Genomic DNA, 23,005 nt, shown 5'->3' with positions numbered 1-23,005 from the left:
AGTACAATGCTCTACACCACTTGGCAAGTCGGAAGGATTGCAGATTAGGTCAAACAACTGCATAGAGAGGTGCCATGACAAAACAGATACAAAAAATATTTTTAATAAAGTCCAAGGGATATAAACTAAAGAACAGACCAATGGTCAGAACACGAGAAGGCAATCAGAGAACAGCACAGATTAAAGTATTAAAAAATAGAAAAGTGAAACGTCTAAAATGCTGAACATTAGAAAACAGATCATATGGCTTTCTGAAAGATTAGGAGGACAATGTTTAAGCTCTACCCAGACTCCCTTTTTATTTCATGTCTCAATTCCATTATATGAGTACAGGTTGAATATCCTTGAATAAAAAACACATTTAGGTGAGTGGAATCAAAACTAAGCAGTGTTAAGGACAAATGAAGGTGGCCAAGGATTATTGTGACTATAATAAAAAAGGTGATGATTAAAGTTGTAATAGTCAAGGTCAGTACAATAAGGCTTATAATACCATGGAAGCTAAACAAAACTGAGAAACCAGTAACTGAAGAGACAAGGTGAAAATTTAAGTAAAATACAGAAAAAAACTTTTAACTAGATCACAAATCCTACCACTAGTGCATACTTGTTTGAATTTTAACTATCACTAAGAAAAATCAAGAGTTTTAAATCCACCGAGTGATAAGACAGTGTATAATATTTACATTGTCACTTCGAATGACATCAACAGCATGATGATCATGGTCACATGATTAAGTAACCAGGCATTGCGTAAACAAAAAAAAAAAAACAACAAGATGGTAATGAAGATCAATTATAAATTCATCATGTTTCAAAACCCAAAACCAGACAAAAACACACGCATAAATCAGACTAAATACTACAAGCAGCACCTGAAAGGAGTGTTGGGGGTGAAGACTAGGCCCTGTTCTGACAGTAGCAGCATCAGCAAAAGAATCAGCCTATCACAAGAAATACCAATAATGACACCAGTTTAACAGTGACAGTAACTATGGCAAAGCATAGACGTGTGTTAATGCAGATGCTTTTTTCATGTGTTTTTTTGGGTTTATTTATTTTCATGCGCTAATTCTGCATGCATTTGCCTGTGTATTTAAATAAAGTTTTCGCTAAAGAACAATTGCTGAAGCCATTTCCGGTTAATTATTGGGTAATGTCATTTTGTAAGCTCTTTGTATGCTGTTGCTAGGTTGGCTGCTATCACGGGATGGCTGGAGGTTGTGACCTGTATTGTCAATAGATCAACATTATATACCACTTGATTGTCCAAGATTGAGGATAGCAAACAGTTTTGACTAGTGTTTCTGAGTCTTAAATTTAGGGGAAAGACATTTTTTGCAACAAAATTTTGGCTAGTGTTAGGGCTTTGGTACACAGCTAAGAACTTTTCATCAATTTAAATGGTGTAAATTGGCAGTTCAAAATAGTTTTAGTTTTAATTTTGTAGTTTTGTTTCCATTCACAATTGTGTTTCTCCCATCTACTGGTCCATAAAGAATCATTTTTCACAGCCATTTTTCTCCTGATGGGCGGCACGGTGGCGCAGTGGGTAGCGCTGCTGCCTCGCAGTTGGGAGACCTGGGGACCTGGGTTCGCTTCCCGGGTCCTCCCTGCGTGGAGTTTGCATGTTCTCCCCGTGTCTGCGTGGGTTTCCTCTGGGTGCTCCGGTTTCCTCCCACAGTCCAAAGACATGCAGGTTAGGTGGATTGGCGATTCTAAATTGGCCCTAGTGTGTGCTTGGTGTGTGGGTGTGTTTGTGTGTGTCCTGCGGTGGGTTGGCACCCTGCCCGGGATTGTTTCCTGCCTTGTGCCCTGTGTTGGCTGAGATTGGCTCCAGCAGACCCCCGTGACCCTGTGTTCGGATTCAGCAGGTTGGAAAATGGATGGATGGTTGGATGGATTTTTCTCCTGTGGCTTTAGAACGTTTTGGTGCTCTTTTAGCTTTCCAAATAATGATGGCACTCAAGGTGTTTGAAGTACTAAACCTATGTTGGTGTTGAGATGATACTGGATTGAGAGCTCTAAGCTGATAGGTCTGTACGGCTTGGGACACTCTACCTATGTTGTGCAATTCTTAAAGAAAAACCACATTAATGTGCATGATGATACCCCTTTATTAATCTCCATGTGGATAATATGTATCATGTCATTTTTTTTAAATGTGCTATAGCCCACCACAGTTGTGTGAATGAGGGCTATAGAAATGTAATTGATTTTATTAATGTGTTGTGGATTTCTTGCATTATCCAGCTGCAGAAAAATGTAGGGGTAAACAAGCCCTAATACTAGCCTTATAGGCTAAATGAGGATTCAGTTATCTCTGCATGGCACATTGTTCATTTTTGTGTTCTTCATGAGGGCTGGTTAGTGCTTACACGGACACATTTATGCATCTTCAGATCTGGTTAATCCAGTTCTGAGTCACAGGGAGATGAAGTCTGTAATGGCAGCACTAGGTGCACGGAAGTGCCTCAGTCCTTCACATGGCACACACTCCCACAAGTCATATGAGGGAAAATTTGAGTCACCAGTTCATTTAAAGTGCACCTTTTTGGGAATTTGAAAGGAAAAATTCAGCAAATCTTTTTCCAAGCTAAAGAAAATGTACAAGCAACAATTAGATAATTGACTGAAGTAAAATGTCCTCACATTGAATCATATTGTATTCTTCTTCTTCTTTCGACTGCTTCCGTTATGGGTGGCCACAGCGGATCATCTTCTTCCATATCGCCCTTTCTTCTGCATTTTACTCTGTGACACTGACCACCTGCATGTCCTGTCTTAGCACATCCATAAAGCTTCACTTAGGCCTTCCTCTTTTGCTCTTGCCTGGCAGCTCCATCCTTAGCATCCTTCTCCCAATATACTCAGCATCTCTTCTCTGCACATGTCCAAACCAACGCAATTTCACTTCTCTGACTTTGTCTCCCAACCGTCCAACTTGAGCTGATCCTCTAATATACTCATTTCTAATCCTGTCCATCCTCGTCACATACGGTGCAAATCTTATTGGATCATATTGTATGTATAGGCATTATGTACTGTATACTTTTTTAAATGACACCATTAGATAATAATCACTTTCCTTGCTGTTGCAGAGGAAGATGTTTTTAACTGTGTATAGAAGCGTATAGATATTAACACAACAGTCTGACAAGTGGACGATAAATGAGTTTAAGCGGTGTAATGCGCTCAACCAGAAAACGTCATCAGCTATGGTATGTAATGAAACCTAACATGAATGAGAGTCAGCACGAAAAACAACAAAGGGCAAGATGAGCGTCTTTTTTATGAATGGTCCACTTTGTGCCATCAATTCATCTGTCAAGAGCAACCATGCATGATCACAACCTTGAAAAAAGGCACACGACAGTGAACACTAATAATATGTGTAAGCGTTCTGACATGGCAAAAGAAGGACATGTTTACTTAAAAAATACTATAGTCACAAGATTCTGTTTAAAAACCAGCTGTCTGCAAATGCTCTGATGATTTGTGACTCTTTTACACACAACACTGCTTCCCAAGTGAAGTCTCTCCTCTAGCATGCTAAAACAATTCAGGAGGCAAATCAATTAAGACACACTCATGGCCAGCAGTGATCTTTTTATTACTGAGGTTTTGAAGATTAACCACTGGTCTCAAACCTTTGCAGTGCCTTTACCAGGGTGCTGAGTTCCTTTAATTTCTGTGCCACACTTAATGATCTCTATAACCTCAGCAGATGCCTTATGAGGCTTTTTTTCTCACCTCATGTCAGCTACAGTGATTTTCACTTCCAAAGACACAGTTAGCGTAAAGTCATTAATTCGAAGTGAAATTAGCAAAAGGCAGGAGGTAATTTTCCTGCTTGGTTAATGTCCTAAAAAGCAGACATTCAATGACTCTCTACAGTATGGTACAGCCTCCTTCTCTGCAGGCGGTAAAGCCGTTGATCCCAAAAGTATACAAAAATGAAATGCATTTGATTAAAATGATATCAATCACAAGGGCTGAAGAGAACAGCAGTTACTAATAAAATATTCCTCTCAACCTTCAACTTTGCCTTTACTGCAGACCTGGCAGCAGCTGTAGTTTAACCTGTATATACAGTAAGTACCAACTTTGATCGACTGTGTTCAGATTTGCAGTTCAACTCATCAGTGCGGCAGCTTGTCGGCTTAGCTTGTCAGCCCATAAGCCCTTTAACAATATGGATTAAAAACACACTGTTGAACTAGTAGTGCTGCTTCCATGTGCATGTCAAACTAAATATAGAATGCATATAACTACTATATGGATACAATTAAATCATACTGCAGTAAATTAGAGGTCAACAAATAAGTTACTGTTACCAGTGTGTGCAGTCCCCGAAGCCAAGAGCTGACGTCAGTACCATCATTTAAATTAACTAATACTATTAAGAACACAGCTTCATTTGCACAAAAGCACAGTTTACTATATTTCCATACTAAATCAGTTGCATGAAATTTGATTTAGTGCAACTGATAGAAAGAAAACACCATCAATACAAACGTGCAACATGAGGACAACTGTAATCATAATTTCCCGACAGCTTGCATCTAAACAATTAACAGAAGCATCCTTCGACATATTCCTATAATTATTATTGACATCGCTAAAGGACAAGATGTTTATATATCTCACAGCCTGTGGATAAGTAGTAATATAAAATATTAAACACCCTTACATGATTGACTTAAGCCATTTACCAGACGGAAAGAGAGTAAATAGAGAGTGTATGGAATGTAATGGTTTGGAAAAGCACTTAGGGAATTTATGTTTCAGTCTGGAAAAGTACGGTAAGGTTGGTGGCACGTTGCACAACTTCTAGTCAGAGGGGATGTCAGGCTTGATGATTGCTGCTGCTGATCTCGTTGTCTGAGGATCTCATATTACATAACTAGGAATCACAGAAGATGACAAATCAGACGAATCTGTGATGACTTTCCAGGATAGTTTCACATTTCCATAATATTGGAGGCTTGCCCCTTTTTCTAACAGTCAATAGTGTAGATGACAGAGCTGGTGCTGTGCAAATGTTTCCTAGGATGGCGAGTTCAGACGCAATCCCTACACTTCTTTCTTTTTTCCCATTCCATCATGGTACATAAAACCTAAGACATTACAGACAAGCCTCTCTTCTGTTTGAGTGGTCCAAAACACGTGTGTTCCTTACTCCTAATTATATGCATTGTTCCTCTGGCTGAGCACTCATTGGTTCTCAGCACTTGTACACAAATAAGCCTACCCCTACAACTTAAGACAAAAATAAAACCTCTAATTTTAAACCACACTTATTTGATTTTGTCAGGGTGAGTTCAGACTCATTACACTTAGTTGCTGGGTATGTCGAACTACTTGAGTGACGGTTATAGGAGCATACCACTACTTCCTCTGACTTGCTAAGAAGCATTGCATACCACTCCAGTTGCATCTTATATACAGCAGGGACTTTGCCATACCAAACTGTGATGGAGAAGGTCAAAATACATTAAGCAACAGACATGTACGAAATGCTTATTTGTAATCTGGAACATTTATATCTTCTTTAATGGTTTCAGAAAGCACAACTTGTAGTTAGGTTTAGTTAGTTCGGTTTAGTTAGTTAGGTTTCTTGGTGTGCTGAAAATGGATATATCTTGTAATATTTTTCTTTATAAAAAAGGATTTTTCATTTATTTCACAAAAGTACAGAGTTGTAATTAGAATGGTAGTTTGATGTGGTGTAATGTCATGAGAAGCAGGTGCAGTGCGTTTTCTACAGCAACATTGCAAAGGAAGGCAAGCATGGGCTGGTGACCCAGCCTGGATGGTTCAAGGTTTCCTGCCAAGCCTGGTAGCCAAACCAATACTGGGACAAGAATAAAGGCAGGATATTCTCTGCTTTAACCAAGCGATGGGCAGAAGGTGCCAATGATGCAGCAGAGATGCTGATGTCCTGGAAGTCAATGGCCCGGCCAGGAGGCCCTTACACCGGAAGAACAAGATACAAGATGGCAGCATTCCTGGCTTACAGAACCTGTACGGTCACCCGCAGGGCATGCTGGGATCTGTAGTCCAGCAGGTTGGCCCTGTAGGATTCCATGGGTGCCACTAGGCGGTGCTGCAGTGATCTGTGAACCTTACATTGTGGGACTTCTGCATGACTGGGAAGTGATTCCAAAGGACCATGTCCTAACACTGGACGTACTCCCAGATCCTAGATAAAAGATGTCACTCCGGCTCAGATCAGTAAGTTGGAGTTGGGAGGCAGAAGACAATACTTTTTTTGGAGGAATAGGAATAGGACAGAGAAGAAGAATTTTATTCTTATTGTTGTGGTGTGTTGCGTGGTACAGTTCTACAAAAACCTATAATGGTACGGGAAACAACAAATATGATTGTATGTGAACCCATGATTGTTGTCATGTCAGTTGTGTTGAATGTTTGGCGTGCTGCTACACCCCTGCAGGTCACAATAGTAATATCAAATAAATAAATTTGTATCTGACATGCAGAAGTTTGTCAAATGTTGTTGTAGTTTGAAGAGTAAATAACTTGATAAGAAGAACATTCCTTTACATTACTAGGTAGTTTATTTGAGCCAAAAGTGGTAAAGATTATCCATGAAATAATATCAATAAAATATTCAATACCTATGTGTGTAGCAACAAGCAAATGTAATGGTATTACAATACAAAAACTGTTTATTTCTGTTTATTTTAACTATTACTGTCTGCATTATACAGGAAGATAACATTAGTCAGGGTTTGAATTATACTTTGTATTTTAGAGGAACTAACCTCCAACCATTGAGAATGGAGCAAGGAAACGAAAGGTATAAGGAATATCTGAAAGAAACTGTGGTTTTCAGAGGTACAGTAAATTAGTGAATATTCCAAGTTGGCAGAATCTCCATTTACTTTATATCTGTGCAATCTCAAATGCTTTGTAATGTGAAATACTACAAAGCTAACAAAGTCAGTATACACAGTGTACTGGATAGGCTCAGCTGGCAGGTTAATAACTCCTAAAATGCTGTCTGGAGAATCAGTGCTGGTGTAAGGTTAACAGTGTTAGATTGCTCAGTTTAATTTGTTTTGCAAAAGCAATATTAAGTAAGGCTTTCTGCTTTGTTTCTGACAGTTGTTGTTCCTAGCTCTGTGTCATTTACTGGAAAAGAAGAAGGATAGAAGTGACTGTGCAGGATGGCTGAGGTCTTTTTAATAATAGTTTTTGCCTTTCTAAGGCACCTTATGTTATAAAGGTCTTGAATAGTTTGCAACCGTGTGCAGATGATATAATATGCTGCCTTCACCACCATCTGTAGATTCAAGGACAATTTTTCTGGAGATCATAAGGTTATTCAACAGCCATTTATACTGAAGAAATGCATGATTGTTTTCCTTGCGTATATGCAGTATATTTTGCATTCAAAGTATGGTGATGTAGTTGTTATCTTTTTTGTCTGTTGTTGGTATTGTACTATTGTCATTAGTCTGTGGGAGATATGAAAGTATGTGCATATGACAATAAGCTTGAAATTTCTTTAAATGCATAAAGAAAAGAAACAGTAGTCAAATGTGACTTTGTGCTTTTTCACTGAACCAGAAACATATGACTAAGAATGACTTGCAACTTTGTGCATTTTAACCTGGAAATCTTTTAAAAAACGCATGCCAATTTGTGATTGGACCATCGCTACACTAGTTTGATGTCCAAAACATGCAGGCATAGCTGAAGTAGAAGTGTCACCAACACAAAATTTATGACAAAAAGTTAGTTTGTATTATACTCTAATTTTTACACTAAGTTTATAAAAGGGCAGCATGTTAGGCCAATGGGTATCACTGCCACCACATGGGTCCAGCTCCTTGCATTCTTATTCAACACACAGGCATTGATCATGTGGTGTTTACTCCGTGTCTGCTCTGAGGCATGCAAGTATTGAAATTTTGCGTCATACACTGTAAATGCATATTGTTAATAGTGAATTTATTAAATTGAATTATGGTGTGCATAAAATTACTTAGTTTGCCAGGTATAAGCACTTAACAGCTGGAAAAAAGGTTTAGAAATTGTGTGTACTTTCTTATAAGTTTTTTTCATAGCAGTATCTCAGCACAGAGTGTTTGTACTGTTAAGAATGATTAATGTCCTAAATGGTGCCCAGCAAGCTTTTTCCTGACCTTTTTTTCCTGCTTAAAGTTATGTTCTTTGCTGGGTGTTTCTGAAGATACAGTGTGTTTGCAGTTGCTTATCCCTCCTGCTTGTGCTTTGCTTTCCAGTTGTGCTGTTTTGTTTCAAATATGTTCTTTTAAATCTCTTAACTACAGTAGTCCCTCCTCCATCGCGGGGGTTGCGTTCCAGAGCCACCCGCGAAATAAGAAAATCCGCGAAGTAGAAACCATATGTTTATATGGTTATTTTTATATTGTCATGCTTGGGTCACAGATTTGCGCAGAAACACAGGAGGTTGTAGAGAGACAGGAACGTTATTCAAACACTGCAAACAAACATTTGTCTCTTTTCAAAAGTTTAAACTGTGCTCCATGACAAGACAGAGATGACAGTTCAGTCTCACAATTAAAAGAATGCAAACATATCTTCCTCTTCAAAGGAGCAAACTAATCAATAGGGCTGTTTGCTTTTAAGTATGCGAAGCACCGCGGCACAAAGCTGTTGAAGGCGGCAGCTCACACCCCCTCCGTCAGGAGAAGGGAGAGAGAGAGAGAGAGAGTTAGAGAGAGATAGAGAGAGAGACAGATAAAAAAATCAGTACGTGCCCTTTGAGCTTTTAAGTATGCGAAGCACTGTGCAGCATACTTAAAAGCTGCACACAGAAGGTAGCAACGTGAAGATAATCTTTCAGCATTTTTAGACGAGCGTCCGTATCGTCTAGGTGTGCGAACAGCCCCCCTGCTCACACCCCCTACGTCAGGATCAGACAGAGAGAGAGAGAGAAAGAAAAGTAAGTTGGGTAGCTTCTCAGCCATCTGCCAATAGCGTCCCTTGTATGAAATCAACTGGGCAAACCAACTGAGGAAGCATGTACCAGAAATTAAAAGACCCATTGTCCGCAGAAACCCGCGAAGCAGCGAAAAATCCGCGATATATATTTAAATATGCTTACATATAAAATCCGCGATGGAGTGAAGCCGCGAAAGGCGAAGCGCGATATAGCGAGGGATTACTGTATTACATTTATTTTATTTAAATTTAGCTTTGTATTGTTTACATTTATTGCCTGTGTTAATTATTTCTATAGATATGTAGCACTTTGTGAAAAGCTCAGTAAAATAGCTATTTCTGGAAGTATCACATTTTTTACATTAATTTTTGCCTCATTTCTGTTTAATTGTAGATTTCATACACTAGTCAGATTTTATATGGTCAATATTCTCCATTGCATTTCACCACAACAATAAGGCTATATATAAAGGCTATTTTGCGATGAAACTCTTTAAATGCTGTTTATATATTTATCATTATTAAATAGAATTGCTTCAGGCATGGATATTAATGGAAGAGTAGTAAAGTTGGAAAGGTTTCTTTTAACAAACTTTCAAATTTGTAAAAATGAAGTGTTACTAGAATATTGTGTTTAGTTGTTCAACAGATGCACACTTAAACAATAGTACTTTGGGGACCCTCAAACGTCAATAGCATCGACCATCTTTGTCAGGCTGAATGGCCTGATATTGTCAAAATGGTGCTAATGTTCTAATACTGTCAATACAGAAGTCTTTAAAGGATTGGAATACCAAGTAACTTACATGAATTGAGTACTGAATAGGTTAAAGATGCCTGAAATACTGTATATGATTATGATTAAAATGTATAGCAGCAGTTGAGTAACATCTCAGACTTAAAATAATATAAATTGGTACCATATTTTGGGTGACTGGCTAATTGAAGAATTGTAATTAAGACTCTGAACATTTCCTTTCCATGGCTAACCAAGCAGGAACAGTTTCATTACTTCCTCCTCCCTTTCATCTTCTTAAAGCATATTATATTCACAAGTCATTAATAAAACTCGAAGTCGGCAGTACCTACTTAGGTCTTTGTTCAGGTCTTTGCAACCTTTCTTTTCCTTCCGCCTGAACAACCTCACAATAGTGTTTGCTTTAAACTGATATTCTTCAAAGCCCTAGTGTCAGGTTTATTTCAGGTTCCCTTTTCACAAAATGACTATATATGCTTTCCTATGACAGCAAGATCAATTGAACTGATGTCAATCAACAAAATCCCACGGTCTTACCACCATGTTTTGTTTTGTTTTTTTGTTTTTATTTCTGGCAGTTCAGTACATACTTACATCTGTAAATATCTTTCAACAAGTTAAAATAATGCTTTTTTTACAGACTCACAAATATGTAGTAAATGTTTGTGGTAGAAGTGCTGTTCACACTACTTCTGCAGAAAAGAGAACACTTAATATAACTCTTTAAAACAAAAAAAAAAGAATGATTTTTAGAAAGGTATTTTGTGTCAGAAATGCATTGCTATCCTTTGTGAGTAGCTTTTCCAATCTCTTTGAATCTTTTAGCAATGATTTGCTTATTTGGATTGGGTAAAAATATGGTTATAATGGTGAGACTTGAAAGAAAGATGCTAAAATCTGAACTCATGATATTAAAGTTATATATTAGGCTGGGCTTGAAACAACATACCTTAAGATATTGTATGATTGGCTAGTTTATTTTTAATGTTTAAAATATTTCTGAAAAAATAAAAATGATGAGCTGGACCAAGGTGTTTTGGGTAATATAATGTTCATGCTCCACAGTCCTTCAGCTTACTGTTGACGTCACATGTTTAGTGGACAGGTGTTGCACAGTGGGACCTTCTCTATGCCTTTAGTCCTATCCTGGGTCTGTTTTTGGACCAGGCTTAAGAATATACATAGTGTGAAAGAAACACTTTGAACCAGAAAAATATTCTATATGATATATCAGCATAGTACAGCATGTATACTATTTGAAGTAAAGGCGAATTAAGTGCTGGAAGCTTAACAAAGATGCCAGACATTCACAATCAAAAGCAAAATATCTTCACAGTGTGAGACATTTCACAGCTAAAGTGACATACTGTATAACACAGACGGATGGTACAAGACATTCATAGCTATTTAACCCTCCACCTCCACAATCCCATAACTACCATCATAGTTTCCGTCACAGAAAATACTTGAGAAGTCTCACACATACTGTAACACTCTGAAACTCAAAAATACTTATAAAAACATGAATGAAAATGTGCAGATTTGATTCTGTTTATAAAGTAGAAGCTTCATGCTGATTTCCTCTTCTCTAGTTGCCCCAGTTTACATAACTCCCCGCAGCTTGGTGTCCTCCATCCATGTCTAGAGTTACTGTAAATTTTGCAGCTTCCATGAGTCACAGAACACTATGTATTTCCAAAACAATCCTTTGGTGTGATGGTTGCTAGGGTCTTTTCAACAGTCTTTGAAGAAAAGTGCGCAGTGCTTGTCATACTGCTTGAGGAAAATGCAGCACAGTCAATAACAGAAGATGGAGAGCTTTTATGCATCATATTTTTCATTTTATCAGAAACTGAGCAGCTTTTTGAATAAATTACAACGTGGGCTTTTATTTAGCAAGCACACGGAAAATAAATGAACCCTTTCTCAGCTTTGCTACTTTTTTCAGGACAGCAAAAATAAAATTATTCCAAAATGAATATCCTAATAGGTAACAGTTTGAAGATTTATCACATTATGATCAAAGCACTTTTTTTTTAGAAATGCTAATTTATCTCATGGAGAGTCTGATGGAATGTTGTGCTTGCAAATAATTAACTGTTTTTATATCATGAAACTTAGTGAAAAATCATCATCAGGTGTTAGTGTGTCTTTACGAAGGGATGTCTCCAGGCTGTTACAAATTTTAAAGGAGTTAAATAATTATATTTTCTGCCTGTAGGAGCACTAACACTGAAGAATTGTCATCATATAATCTTCTTCTTCCTTTGGCTGCTCCCATTATGGGTTGCCACAGTGGATCATCTTCTTCCATATCTTCCTGACCTCTACATCTTGCTCTGTGACACCCATCACCTGCATGTCCTCTCTCACCACATCCATAAACCTTCGCTTAGACCTTCCTCTTTTCCTCTTTCCTGGCAGCTCTATCCTTAGCATCCTTCTTCCAAAATACTGAGCATCTCTCCTCTGCACATGTCCAAACCAACGCGATCTCACCTCTCTGACTTTGTCTCCCAACCGTCCAACTTGAGCTGACCCTCTAATGTACAGTAATCCCTCCTCCATCGTGGGGGTTGCGTTCCAGAACCCCCCGCGAAAGGTGAAAATCCGCGAAGTAGAAACCGTATGTTCATATGGTTATTTTTATATATTTTAAGCCCTTATAAACTCTCACACACTATTATAAACATTTCACGCACAATTATACAGCATAAACCCTTTGTATTCTCTTAGATATTAGGTAAGATTCGTTGAAATTATGTATGTAAACTGTAAAACCTAAATATTATTTTAAAGATATCGAGCGTCTCCGATATCACATATGTTACAGCCATTACGACAGACAGGCCACCAGCAATAAATACGTACAATGCAAGAAAAATTGTATACAGTAAAATGTGTGTACAGTGACATTAAACTATGTACATGTAATAAGTACTGTACGTAGATAATTAATTATGGTTACTCACCAACAATGACACGACGACTTGTCCGATAACGATGAGTTTAATTTTACTGCACAACAAAGGATAGCGTTACAGCTCTTCTAAAGGAGCCTCTTCAGGCGACTGTGTAGCACTGTCGTTGTTCTTCTTCCAGCACTCTTCAATCCAAATCCCTAAAGCAGATTCCATCCAGACTACCGCCTTATCACGTCCACTTGCGCCCTGGTTAAAGGACACTGCGGCCGTAGATCTTATATGCTTTTCCTCCTTTTTAAATAAAAAGAATTGTGGACTCATTGATGCTATAATGGTGTCCTGCAGCGGTGTAGCTGTTCCCTTCCTTCAACATATCCAAAACTTTTACCTTTTCTGCAATCATTTGCATCTTCTGTTGGTGCTTGGACACGGCCCCTGAAGCAATAGCAGGAGCATGTTAATGCTGAATGAGTGAGATGAGACTTCCTGGTTAATGCAGCACTCCGTCGCTGAGCCAATCAGCAGCACACAGGAACTTAACTGCGTGCTCTGATTGGGTAGCTTCTCAGCCATCCGCCAATAGCATCTCTTGTATGAAATCAACAGGGCAAACCAACTGAGGAAGCAAGTACCAGAAGTAAAAAGACCCATTGTCCGCAGAAACCCGCGAAGCAGCGAAAAATCTGCGTTATATATTTATATATGCTTACATATAAAATCCGCGATAGAGTGAAGCCACGAAAGTCGAAGCGCGATATAGCGAGGGATTACTGTACTCGTTTCTAATCCTATCCATCCTCATCACACCCAGCGCAAATCTTAGCATCTTTAACTCTGCTACCTTCAGCTCTGTCTCCTGTTTTTTTAGTCAGTGCCACCATCTCCTACCCATATAACATAGCTGATCTCACCACCATCCTGTAGACCTTCCTTTTCACTCTGTCACAAACTACTCCTAACACTCTGCTCCACCCATTCCACCCTGCCTGCACTCTTTTTTGACCTCTCTTCCATCATCATATAATAAATAATTTTAAACTTATGGTGATTGTCCATTTCAAGGGTGCAAGGGCTGGAGCCTATCCAAATAGCATGAGGCATAAGGCAAGAACAACCTGTGAATGGGACATCATCAGTTCATCACCGGGCATATTCACCCAGACGTTGACAACTACACCAGTTTAGAGTCAGGCATTAAACTTACAGTGTTTGTGATATGGAAAAAAATCTGACAGATTTTTGGAAGATAACCACTGTGCCATTCTACTGGTCATTTTACACATTATAATTCATTTACAATCTCTATCAATGCCATGAGTTGATATTTTTGAGATCAGAGTGCTGTGGTTGGCTGTGTTTCTGCTGTAGTCTCTACTATTAAACATATGGATAATTGATTTTAATAAAAACTAGTGGATGATTGTTTTTATTATACTAAGATTTTACATTTACTTAAAGTTGATAATAGCTTTTACTTAATAAACAGTTTACATGAAAAGTCTATTGCAGTACTGTGCTCCTAGCTGGGTGAAATCCCCCTGTTTGAGCATGGATGTTTACAGTGTACAAAGGTGTAGCCAAATAATTAGGTGAATAAGCACACAGACAGAATATAATTATCATGCTTTACACAACATACTGTTATTTAGTTGAAAACAGCAATCTTCCTTTACTAAAGACAGAATTACCTCTATAGCCCAACACATTATCTTTGAAAAGCTTGATAGTCGTGACACTTGCTGCATTCCAGGACATTATTTTGTTCATTTTACAGTAGCTCTGCCTTCAAAACAATTTATTTCTAAAATTTAAGAGACCAGGATCTGTGACACTTCATTTTGATATCTTAACAAGTAGACCACAGATGGCGAAGGCAAGCAAGAATATCTCGGCCTAGCTGATTTTTAACACTGCAGCCCTAGACTATAAAACTCATTATTCAGTCATGGCTGTACAGCCAAATATAGTAACGCTTTGCACCATCAAATTAGCTATTGACATCACAGTGATTGGGCTTATAAGGAATGGCCATGATACTGCGCATATTATGGAAGGAAGGAAGTGGTAGATCTGACATTGTTGTATAAAGATAACATCCTGGCTTAAATTCAGAAAGACAAAGAAGACTCATTGTGAACTTCAGAAGACATAATCAGAACTACATCCTGGTCTTTATTAAAAGAGCACCAGTGGAACCTGTTAGCTTTTTTTCAAATTCCCCAGATTAAAGATATCTGATGACTAGGATTGCATAAACAATGATGAGATCATACAGAAAAGGTATGAAGTGTGCCTTTCTTCGCAGAATTAATAAGAGCATATTTTTGAAATTTTACTTCAATACATCACCACAATATTTAAACATAACTTAGAAAGACAGGAACATGTTGCAACAACCATGGAATCACAGAGTATAAGCTACGGCAGTATACTTGAAGCCACAAGGCAGCAGGTTTAGTCTCAGCCTCTGACTCGCTTCTGTGAATCTGAGCAAGTGTCCCAATGTACCTATGCTCTATCTATAAAAATATATATATAGTATACTAACATAGTCTGTTAGATGCCTAGGGTAAAGGTGTCTACTAAATACATAATAGCACATAAATCATAAGTGCCGACTTACTTTAGAGATAACAAAGGCTGCTTTAATTAGGCCTACAGAGTAAATCACTAAATTACAGACTTGTTTTGAGGCCCACTGCCCCTTCCTCAGGGCACAGGCACTACTTTTGACAACCATTTCTATAATCCTGGAAAAGTATTTTTTCAAACATTTGTCAAAGATACACTAACTGTAATTTGCAGTTGTAATTACACTCTTAAAAATAATGGTTCTTTACTGGGTTGTGTGGTTCTTTATAGAGCCATTGCTTGACAAAGAACCATTTCACTATCAGAAGGGTTCTTTGCACATGAAGTTGGATTTTTAGAAAAGTTCCTAATATGCAGAAGAAAAATCTCTAATGAATTATAGGCAACGTAGCACGACACTAGCAGATCAAGAAAACCCGAATTTACCCTGTGTGATCATCTACAGTAAGAGTCCTTTAAAAATAATGACCCATTGGTATCTCATAACCACTCCATTCATGGTTATTTACTGTATGGAGCCTATTACAGATTTAAATAAAGTTTTTTTTCTGGATCCTTCATGTGGGTAAGTCTTTTGGAAAACCAGAAATGGTTCCTCTGTGCCATTACTCTGAAGAACCATTCTAGCACCTTTATTTTTAACTCTTTCAGGGCGGATGTTGTCTTTTGTCAAAATTCAGGGGTAGAAGAAAGTAATCAGCTGAAAACTGTGACAAAACTCACTGTTGTGTTTTAGTTTGACTCTCTTTGCTAGAAAGAAAATTAGCTTCATTGATTTGAATTCGATTCCCTGTGCATGTATGAGTAGCAAAGAGCAAACAACCTTTAAAATGGCATTGACATCTAACTAGAGACCAAAGCAAATACACACAGTAAAATATTCCATGGACAATGTTTTGAATATTATCGTTGAATCGGACTCTGACTTGTCAGACTCTGATTTTGATGCAAGTGATCTGGAAATGGAGATTGAAAACGAAAGTGATGTACCAGCATCAGTTTATCATGGAGCTGAACACATTTGTGTAGCGGATCCGCATATAGCAACGTTCACCTGGGAGGACTGCCACTTAATGATGACAAGAGGTTCAAACCAGATTGCGTCACACTCTGACTGCCACCAATGCACAAAGATAGCCACGCAGTAGGCCCGCCGGGCATTCCTGCTGGCCAACAAGCCCTACCCCTAAGCCCCCCACCACCATCGCACATAGCATTTGCTGCCAGAAATGTCAAACAGGCGCCAACAGCAGCAACAGCACAGCATGTATGTTGATTTTTCTGTGAAACAATTGCTTTGTGTGCTTTTCAGAGTTTTTTGGAAAATATATTCAGTCCTCAAAGAGTTAAGAGTGTACTGTAATGTTACCCTTCTACGATTGCGATCTTGATTTGATGGAAAGGCTTGTGAGGATCAATGATTCTTACAGTTACAGTATGTTTTCTGTAAATATGCGCTCCTAAAAGGATTATCTATGGTAAGCTGGTTTACATGTAGCAGCCAGGCAAAATAAACCCCAATATTATGGCTTCCAAAAAAAATTAAGAGAACCCTTTTTGGAACGTAGATATTAGTATCCTCTCCTGAAGCCAGAATTTGGAGTGGTGTTGGTCAGCAAGTGCCTGGTGGATAGGTGACCCACGTAGTCTGCCCAAAGAAGCTGTGCATTATTGTCATATAGGCTTACCACTGTCAGATAACTAGCAATAGTGCGACAGACACCAAGCATACTGAACCTTGGCAATGAAGTTTGGGGAAGGAAGTTGGAGATTGTGTAGGCAGTTGAAAAAAAGAGAAATTTTTAGTCTCACCTCTACTGTATGCATGTGAGTGACTTTAGAATCAGACTTCTTGGGCAAGGATGGTTCCTGTCCTATTCTGAAGATGCCTAGTGGAGATTGTATGAGTTGGTGTGGCTAAATTAACTAATGACTAGTTGGGTGTCTTACAGCTGGAATCCATTCTGATAGTTGAAAAGATCACATCATTGTCACTTTGAAATGCAGAAATGAAAACTTTGTTGTTTGGTCATATGCACCTAGTGTGGTGCAGCGGGTTAAAGGGTCTGAGAGAGAGAGATTGGAGAAGAAAGAAAGAAAGAAAGAAAGAAAGAAAGAAAGAAAGAAAGAAAGAAAGAAAGAAAGAAAGAAAGAAAGAAAGAAAGAAAGAAAGAAAGAAAGAAAGAAAGAAAGAAAGAAAGAAAGAACTTCATAGGTGGACTCACACATGTGAAGAATTTTACCTTAACTGGGTTACTCACTCTATTCCTTATTTTAGCATGCATGTAAATGCACTGGCTGAAATGGTTTGTAGTTGAGTGTAATGTACTTCTAATTAGAAATGGAACCTCTAAATCTGAGGATACAATCCTCTCTCAGAAAAAAGTGGCCTGTTCCATGCAGGTAAAAGATAAGTAACTAAATGTAGGAGTCAAAATTTCAATCTACAAATATGATAATAAGGTCTAGAAGATAGTGATCAAAATTGGAGTTAGCAAGTACAAATGGTAGACATTAGGTTTTACCATGGTTTTTGGTGGGCTATCTGTATCAAGGTGAGCAAGTGAGTAATACAGGAGGACCTTGGAACACAACCACTCTTTCTCTGGATTAAAATGAGCCAGCTATGGTTTGTTGTGCATGTAGTTAATATGACACTTCCCTCAGGAATTGTGCTGCCTAAAGCTCACTAGAAGAAGGCAAATGAGCAGATGAAAACCAAGATGGAGGAATTATATCTCTTGAATGGTCTGCTATCATCTGGAAATTCCACAGGAGAAGATGAAAAAAGTTCCTTAGAACAAGTTGGTTTGCCCTGTCTATCTGTCTCAGCATCTTGCCTCTGTAACCCTCACCAGAAATGGTGAATGACAGTGTGATGTGATGAAATATACAGTAAATAGAATAATATAATTTTAAACTCTGGTTTATGTCGTAAGCATGATCCCACAATTCTTGACTTGAAGAATAAAAGAGAGAGAGACATTTTCAGAGCACAGATATATTAAGCAACTGGCTTTCTGCACAAACTGAGCCATGGTAGGATTTTCAGCCTTAGATATTTACAGTATAGCATATCCCAGCAGCACAAGACTTACCTTCAATTAGTCCAGATGTTCTTCACTTTTTTCTTGTTTTTTAAGATAAAAGAATATTAGAAAACAACATTTGATTTTCTTCTAAGCAAAGATTGCAAATGCTTCATGCCATCAGAGAATGATTATTACTGTCAGACATGGACTTTACAAAAAAAATGTTATGTCATTAGCATTTTGAAGTACTGCCAGAGTGACTGTTGTGTTGGCCAGCCATATTAAGGCATGTCCATGATAGCTTTGCTTGGCCTTTCTGAGGACACGAGCTTCTTATGTAAGCAGCAGTTGATCCAAATACGTTTTTGGCAGCTTTGAAATGTTCTTCATTGATTTATTTCTATGTCACAACAGCTCATCTCATCACACACCTCCCATTTAAGACTACCTGCTCAAGCATTGGGAAGTGGATTGCTCTGTAGTGCTGTAGTAACAAGTGGGACATTTCAGATTAACCGCACAAGTTGCAGATATGTCCTGTTAACATTGAATAAAGTATGACAATTTTGTAGATTCTTTGCTCTGTGTAAGCTCCAAACAAAGGAAAGGTACAGAAAGTGAAGCCATGGTCCTTGAGTGGTGACATTGTATATATTTTTAACATCAGTTTGTTCCAAACAATTACTTTGTAGGAATGTATTTCATTAGCTGCAAATTCATTTTAAACATAACATTCTGAAACCTCCTTACCCAAAATTTGTTACCAGACTTGTTGGGTTTGCATGGCTTACACTGAGTGAATGGACATCAACATTTCATTGGGAATCACTCATCAATGGTTATGTTCTGCTCTTTCTTATAATGCATGATGTGGTTCTGCAGGAAGTGTACCAAGTATCTGATATAACAGCAAAGCTGGTAGTTTATGAAGCACACAGCCAGTATCAAATTAAACTTGGTAACGGCAAACACAGTGTGGACCTAGCAAGGTGCACATGAAGAGCACAGAGCTGGAAGGCAATTTGCTCACAATGTTTTCACAGACACAGCAGACCTGACAATGAATGCAAATGTCATACTAAACAGTCACCCTTCTTTACTTGCACTTCATGTCACAGATAGGAAACTGGAAAAACTGATTGAATGTGGTACTTGACATCGGATGAGGCATCATTTAGGATTGTGTGTGTATGTGATTCAATATTAATTTCAAATCAGATGATTTTTTTCTCAGATGTGTGCCAGCATCATCGTGTAGCCGATGGCCTACTCCCTCACCATAATACCAGTCCTGCCCTATGCCACTAAAAATGACTCTGTCCTCCATACAGCTACAACATCCCAAATTATGATGATTTTAAACATTTCCTTAATAAGTGTTTTTTTTATTTAACAGAAAACCTACTTTAGCTTCAAGTGTGAAATGTAGAAGACACATGCAGTATCTAGTTAATGCATTAATCTCATGAATCAGAAACTATATCATCGAAATATTTGCCAGTTATTGTAAAATAAACATTGACAAATTAGTATTAAACTGATCAAAGCATTTGATAAATTTCAACAACTGACATTTTTTCTTTCATTATTTCTTTCAATAATGAATGGATATTAAACTTCAAGTAAGGTAATTATTTATTACATAACTGTACAGAAAACAAACAAGTGAAATGGAAATTTGTTGTTTTGTTTTTGTTTAGGTCAGACGATGGATCCGAAACCCCAAAGTGAATGTGGAGAAGAGTCACAGCACAAATATGAAGTATTCCAATTCAACCAGTATGCTTCACAAGTCTCCCTTGGATCAGGAACTTCGATATAAGCAGTACCCTGCTTACAGCTGCGGTCATCTTAACTACACAAGAAACATGAGTCAGACTGAAACAGCCAGTGTTGTAGACAAAAGCAGCAACTGTAATGTAAGTGCAGCAACAGGTTCCATCTTGCAGGAGCTATTTGTCACCACAGTGAATTCTTGCTTCCCGGTATAGGTTTAGATAAGTCCCTTCTTATTTTGCCTATATGCCAGGCAACCTGTCATATATATGTGTGTATTCGGTGACTATAAAAATTATTCACCGCCATGAGAGTTTTGACATTTTATGGTTATGCATCATTCCATCACAGTGAATTTAATTTAGCTTTTTTGACATTGACCAACAAAAAGATTCTTTAATGTCAAAGTGAAAATAGATCTCTGTATAGTGGTGTAAATGAATTGAAAATATAAAACACAAAATAATTCATCACATAAGTATTAACTCCCTGTAACATGACACGCCTAAATCATCACTGACGTAGCCAATTGGTTTTAGAAGTCACAGAATTAATTAAATGCAGACCACATATCTGGGTTTTTATCTGCTTTTAGTATAAATGCGCCTAAATGTGGACTGTGAGTCAGTATTGCGGCCTAAGAAGAAGACCAAAAAACAATCCAGGTAATTCTGCAAACAGCTGATTTAAAAGCACATGTTAGGGGGTGGACACAAGAAAATGTTAAAGTCACTGAATATCATTTGGAGTCCAGTTAAATTAATCATTAAGAAATGGAAAGGGTACAGCAGAGCTGTAAATCTGCCTGAGTGACCATGCAAGATGAAGATGTCTAGTGAGGGAGGCCACCAACAGCCCTTGGTTAGAAGCTATAAGGGCTTAGATTGGAGAGACTGGGCATATAACTGTTACCTGGGTGCTTCACTAGTCACAATTTTATGGGAAAGATGCAATGATAATGCCACTGTTAAAAAAATGGGCATGACATCTTGGCTAGACTTTGTCAGAAGGCACATGAGATGCTCTAAAATCAGTTGAAAGATGGTTTTATGATCTGATGAGACCAAAATTGAGTTTTTTGGCCATCAGAATGAACATCTTTGGTGTAAGCTAAGTTCTGCACATTATCAAAACACATCATCCTGACTATGACATATGGTGGTGGCATCATTATGCTGTGATAATGTTTCTGTGCAGCAGGTCCTGGCAGGCTTGTGAAAATAGAAGATAAAATGAATGCAAAAAATACAGAGAAATTCCTGAGGTTTGGAAGAACCTGCACCTTAAGAGAAGATTTATTTTCCAGCAAGAAAATTAACCCCAAGCATAATGCCAAAGCTACAAGGACATGGCTTAAAAATGACAATGTTAATGTTCTGGTGTAGCCAAGTCAGAGTCCAGATCTCACTCCAATTAAGTATTTGTTAATAGCTTAAGCAGTTTTGGAAAGAAGAATGTGAAAAAAACTGCAGTGTCCAGATTTGCAAAACTGACCAGAGACCTGTGCATACAGACTCAGAGCTGTCATGGCCAACAAAGGTGAATCTACTAAACACTAACTTGAAGGGGTGAATACTTATTCGATCAGTCATTAGGTGCTTCATATTTATAATAAATTTAGATCACTTTACAGAGGCCTGTTTTCATTTTGACATTTTTTTTAGTTGATCAGTGTAAACCAATCCACTCTGTTTCAATATTGTGAACATGCAAAAACTTCTAAGGGGTATGAATAATTTTTATAGGCACTGTAAATATAATATGTCATCATAATCCAAAGAGACATATTATATTATGAGAGCCCATCCTGACCTCAGCTGAGCAGCATGTCATAAACCAACTCTGGATGGTACGGCAATCCATTAGAAGCTATATTCCCATACAGTCCAACACTCATTGTCCAGTCATGTCAAGCAAACTTTGGGTGAGGTAGGGCACTAGGGTACCTGTAGAAAAACTACGAAAACTCCGAAAGAATATAACATTTTCAAATAGACCTTTTACTGGGCCTGAAAGTGAAGTCATCTTGCTAGTGCTGAGACAGAGAAAGACAGACAGTAGTCCTTCTAAAGGCTTCCTTGCTCATCATTAATGAAGCAGATTGAATTACCTTGTGTGAAAAGTTGGTGCACAAAAACCTATCTTTAAAGTAAAGTAACAGACAGTTAACTGCAAAATAAAGATGAGAGTTCAAGAGAAAAATAGGATCTTTAATGAGATGAACTTGGATTGTGTAACATTTTGTACAGACAGGTCAGTGGGGACCATTATATTTGAGTGGTGTTTTTCTTTTTGACTGCATTTTTTGCTTGATCTACTGTATATCTTCCAGTACTGAAACAAAAGACTTTTAGAGTTGTGTTTTAAAATACATTATATGAATTAATTCTCTGAGTTTTCTTTTAAAATACATTAAATTAGTTAATTCTATGATTATTTTCACCCCTTGGGAATTTAATGTTTACTTTGACTCGACCAGTAACAAAACAAAAGTTGCAATTTGAATAGGCAATGTAATTTTTGTTTTAATGCCACTTATTCTATACTTTTGTTTTGAAAGGCTGAAACTGAAATATATGTGTAGTTTTAAGTTAAAAACCACAACCATAACTAGAATCCCTGAGTGAGGGAAATGCTAACTACCTAAAGTCAAAAAGACAGCAACATAAGTGATTAGACCGATTTAGCAATGCAGCCAAAGGTAGGATAATAAGGAATACAGTGAAGGCCACCTGGGTAGCACTCTATTTAGCAACTGCATATAAATTACTATTTGATGTGCATTTGGAAAATGTACTGTGCCAGATGAACAGAGCAAATAATATGAGAAAAGGCAGCAAAGTGAAAGCGAAACCTTTTAGCCTTAGTTATTTTAAACAATTCAGTTAAATCTTAACTGTACAATGAAGATATTTAGAGATTTTACACCATTGGTGGTAATTAGATCCTGACTGTGTATGTTACTGAAT

General features: G+C 37.8%; 1 protein-coding gene across 1 annotated transcript in view; it reads left to right on the top strand.

The window, feature by feature from the left end:
• sgk1 (serum/glucocorticoid regulated kinase 1) overlaps positions 1-23,005 on the top strand; it is a 183,931-nt gene that overhangs the window by 5,470 nt on the left and 155,456 nt on the right. Inside the window, exon 2 of the mRNA XM_051924958.1 lies at positions 19,961-20,179. Within this exon, the coding sequence (XP_051780918.1) occupies positions 19,961-20,179 (219 nt within the window). The remainder of the gene's footprint in view (positions 1-19,960; positions 20,180-23,005) is intronic.

This window comes from Erpetoichthys calabaricus, chromosome 3 (genome assembly GCF_900747795.2).
Source record: "Erpetoichthys calabaricus chromosome 3, fErpCal1.3, whole genome shotgun sequence".
NCBI lineage: Eukaryota > Metazoa > Chordata > Cladistia > Polypteriformes > Polypteridae > Erpetoichthys > Erpetoichthys calabaricus.
Note: the sequence above shows the minus strand (reverse complement) of the source record. Positions and strands in the feature narration are given on the sequence as shown.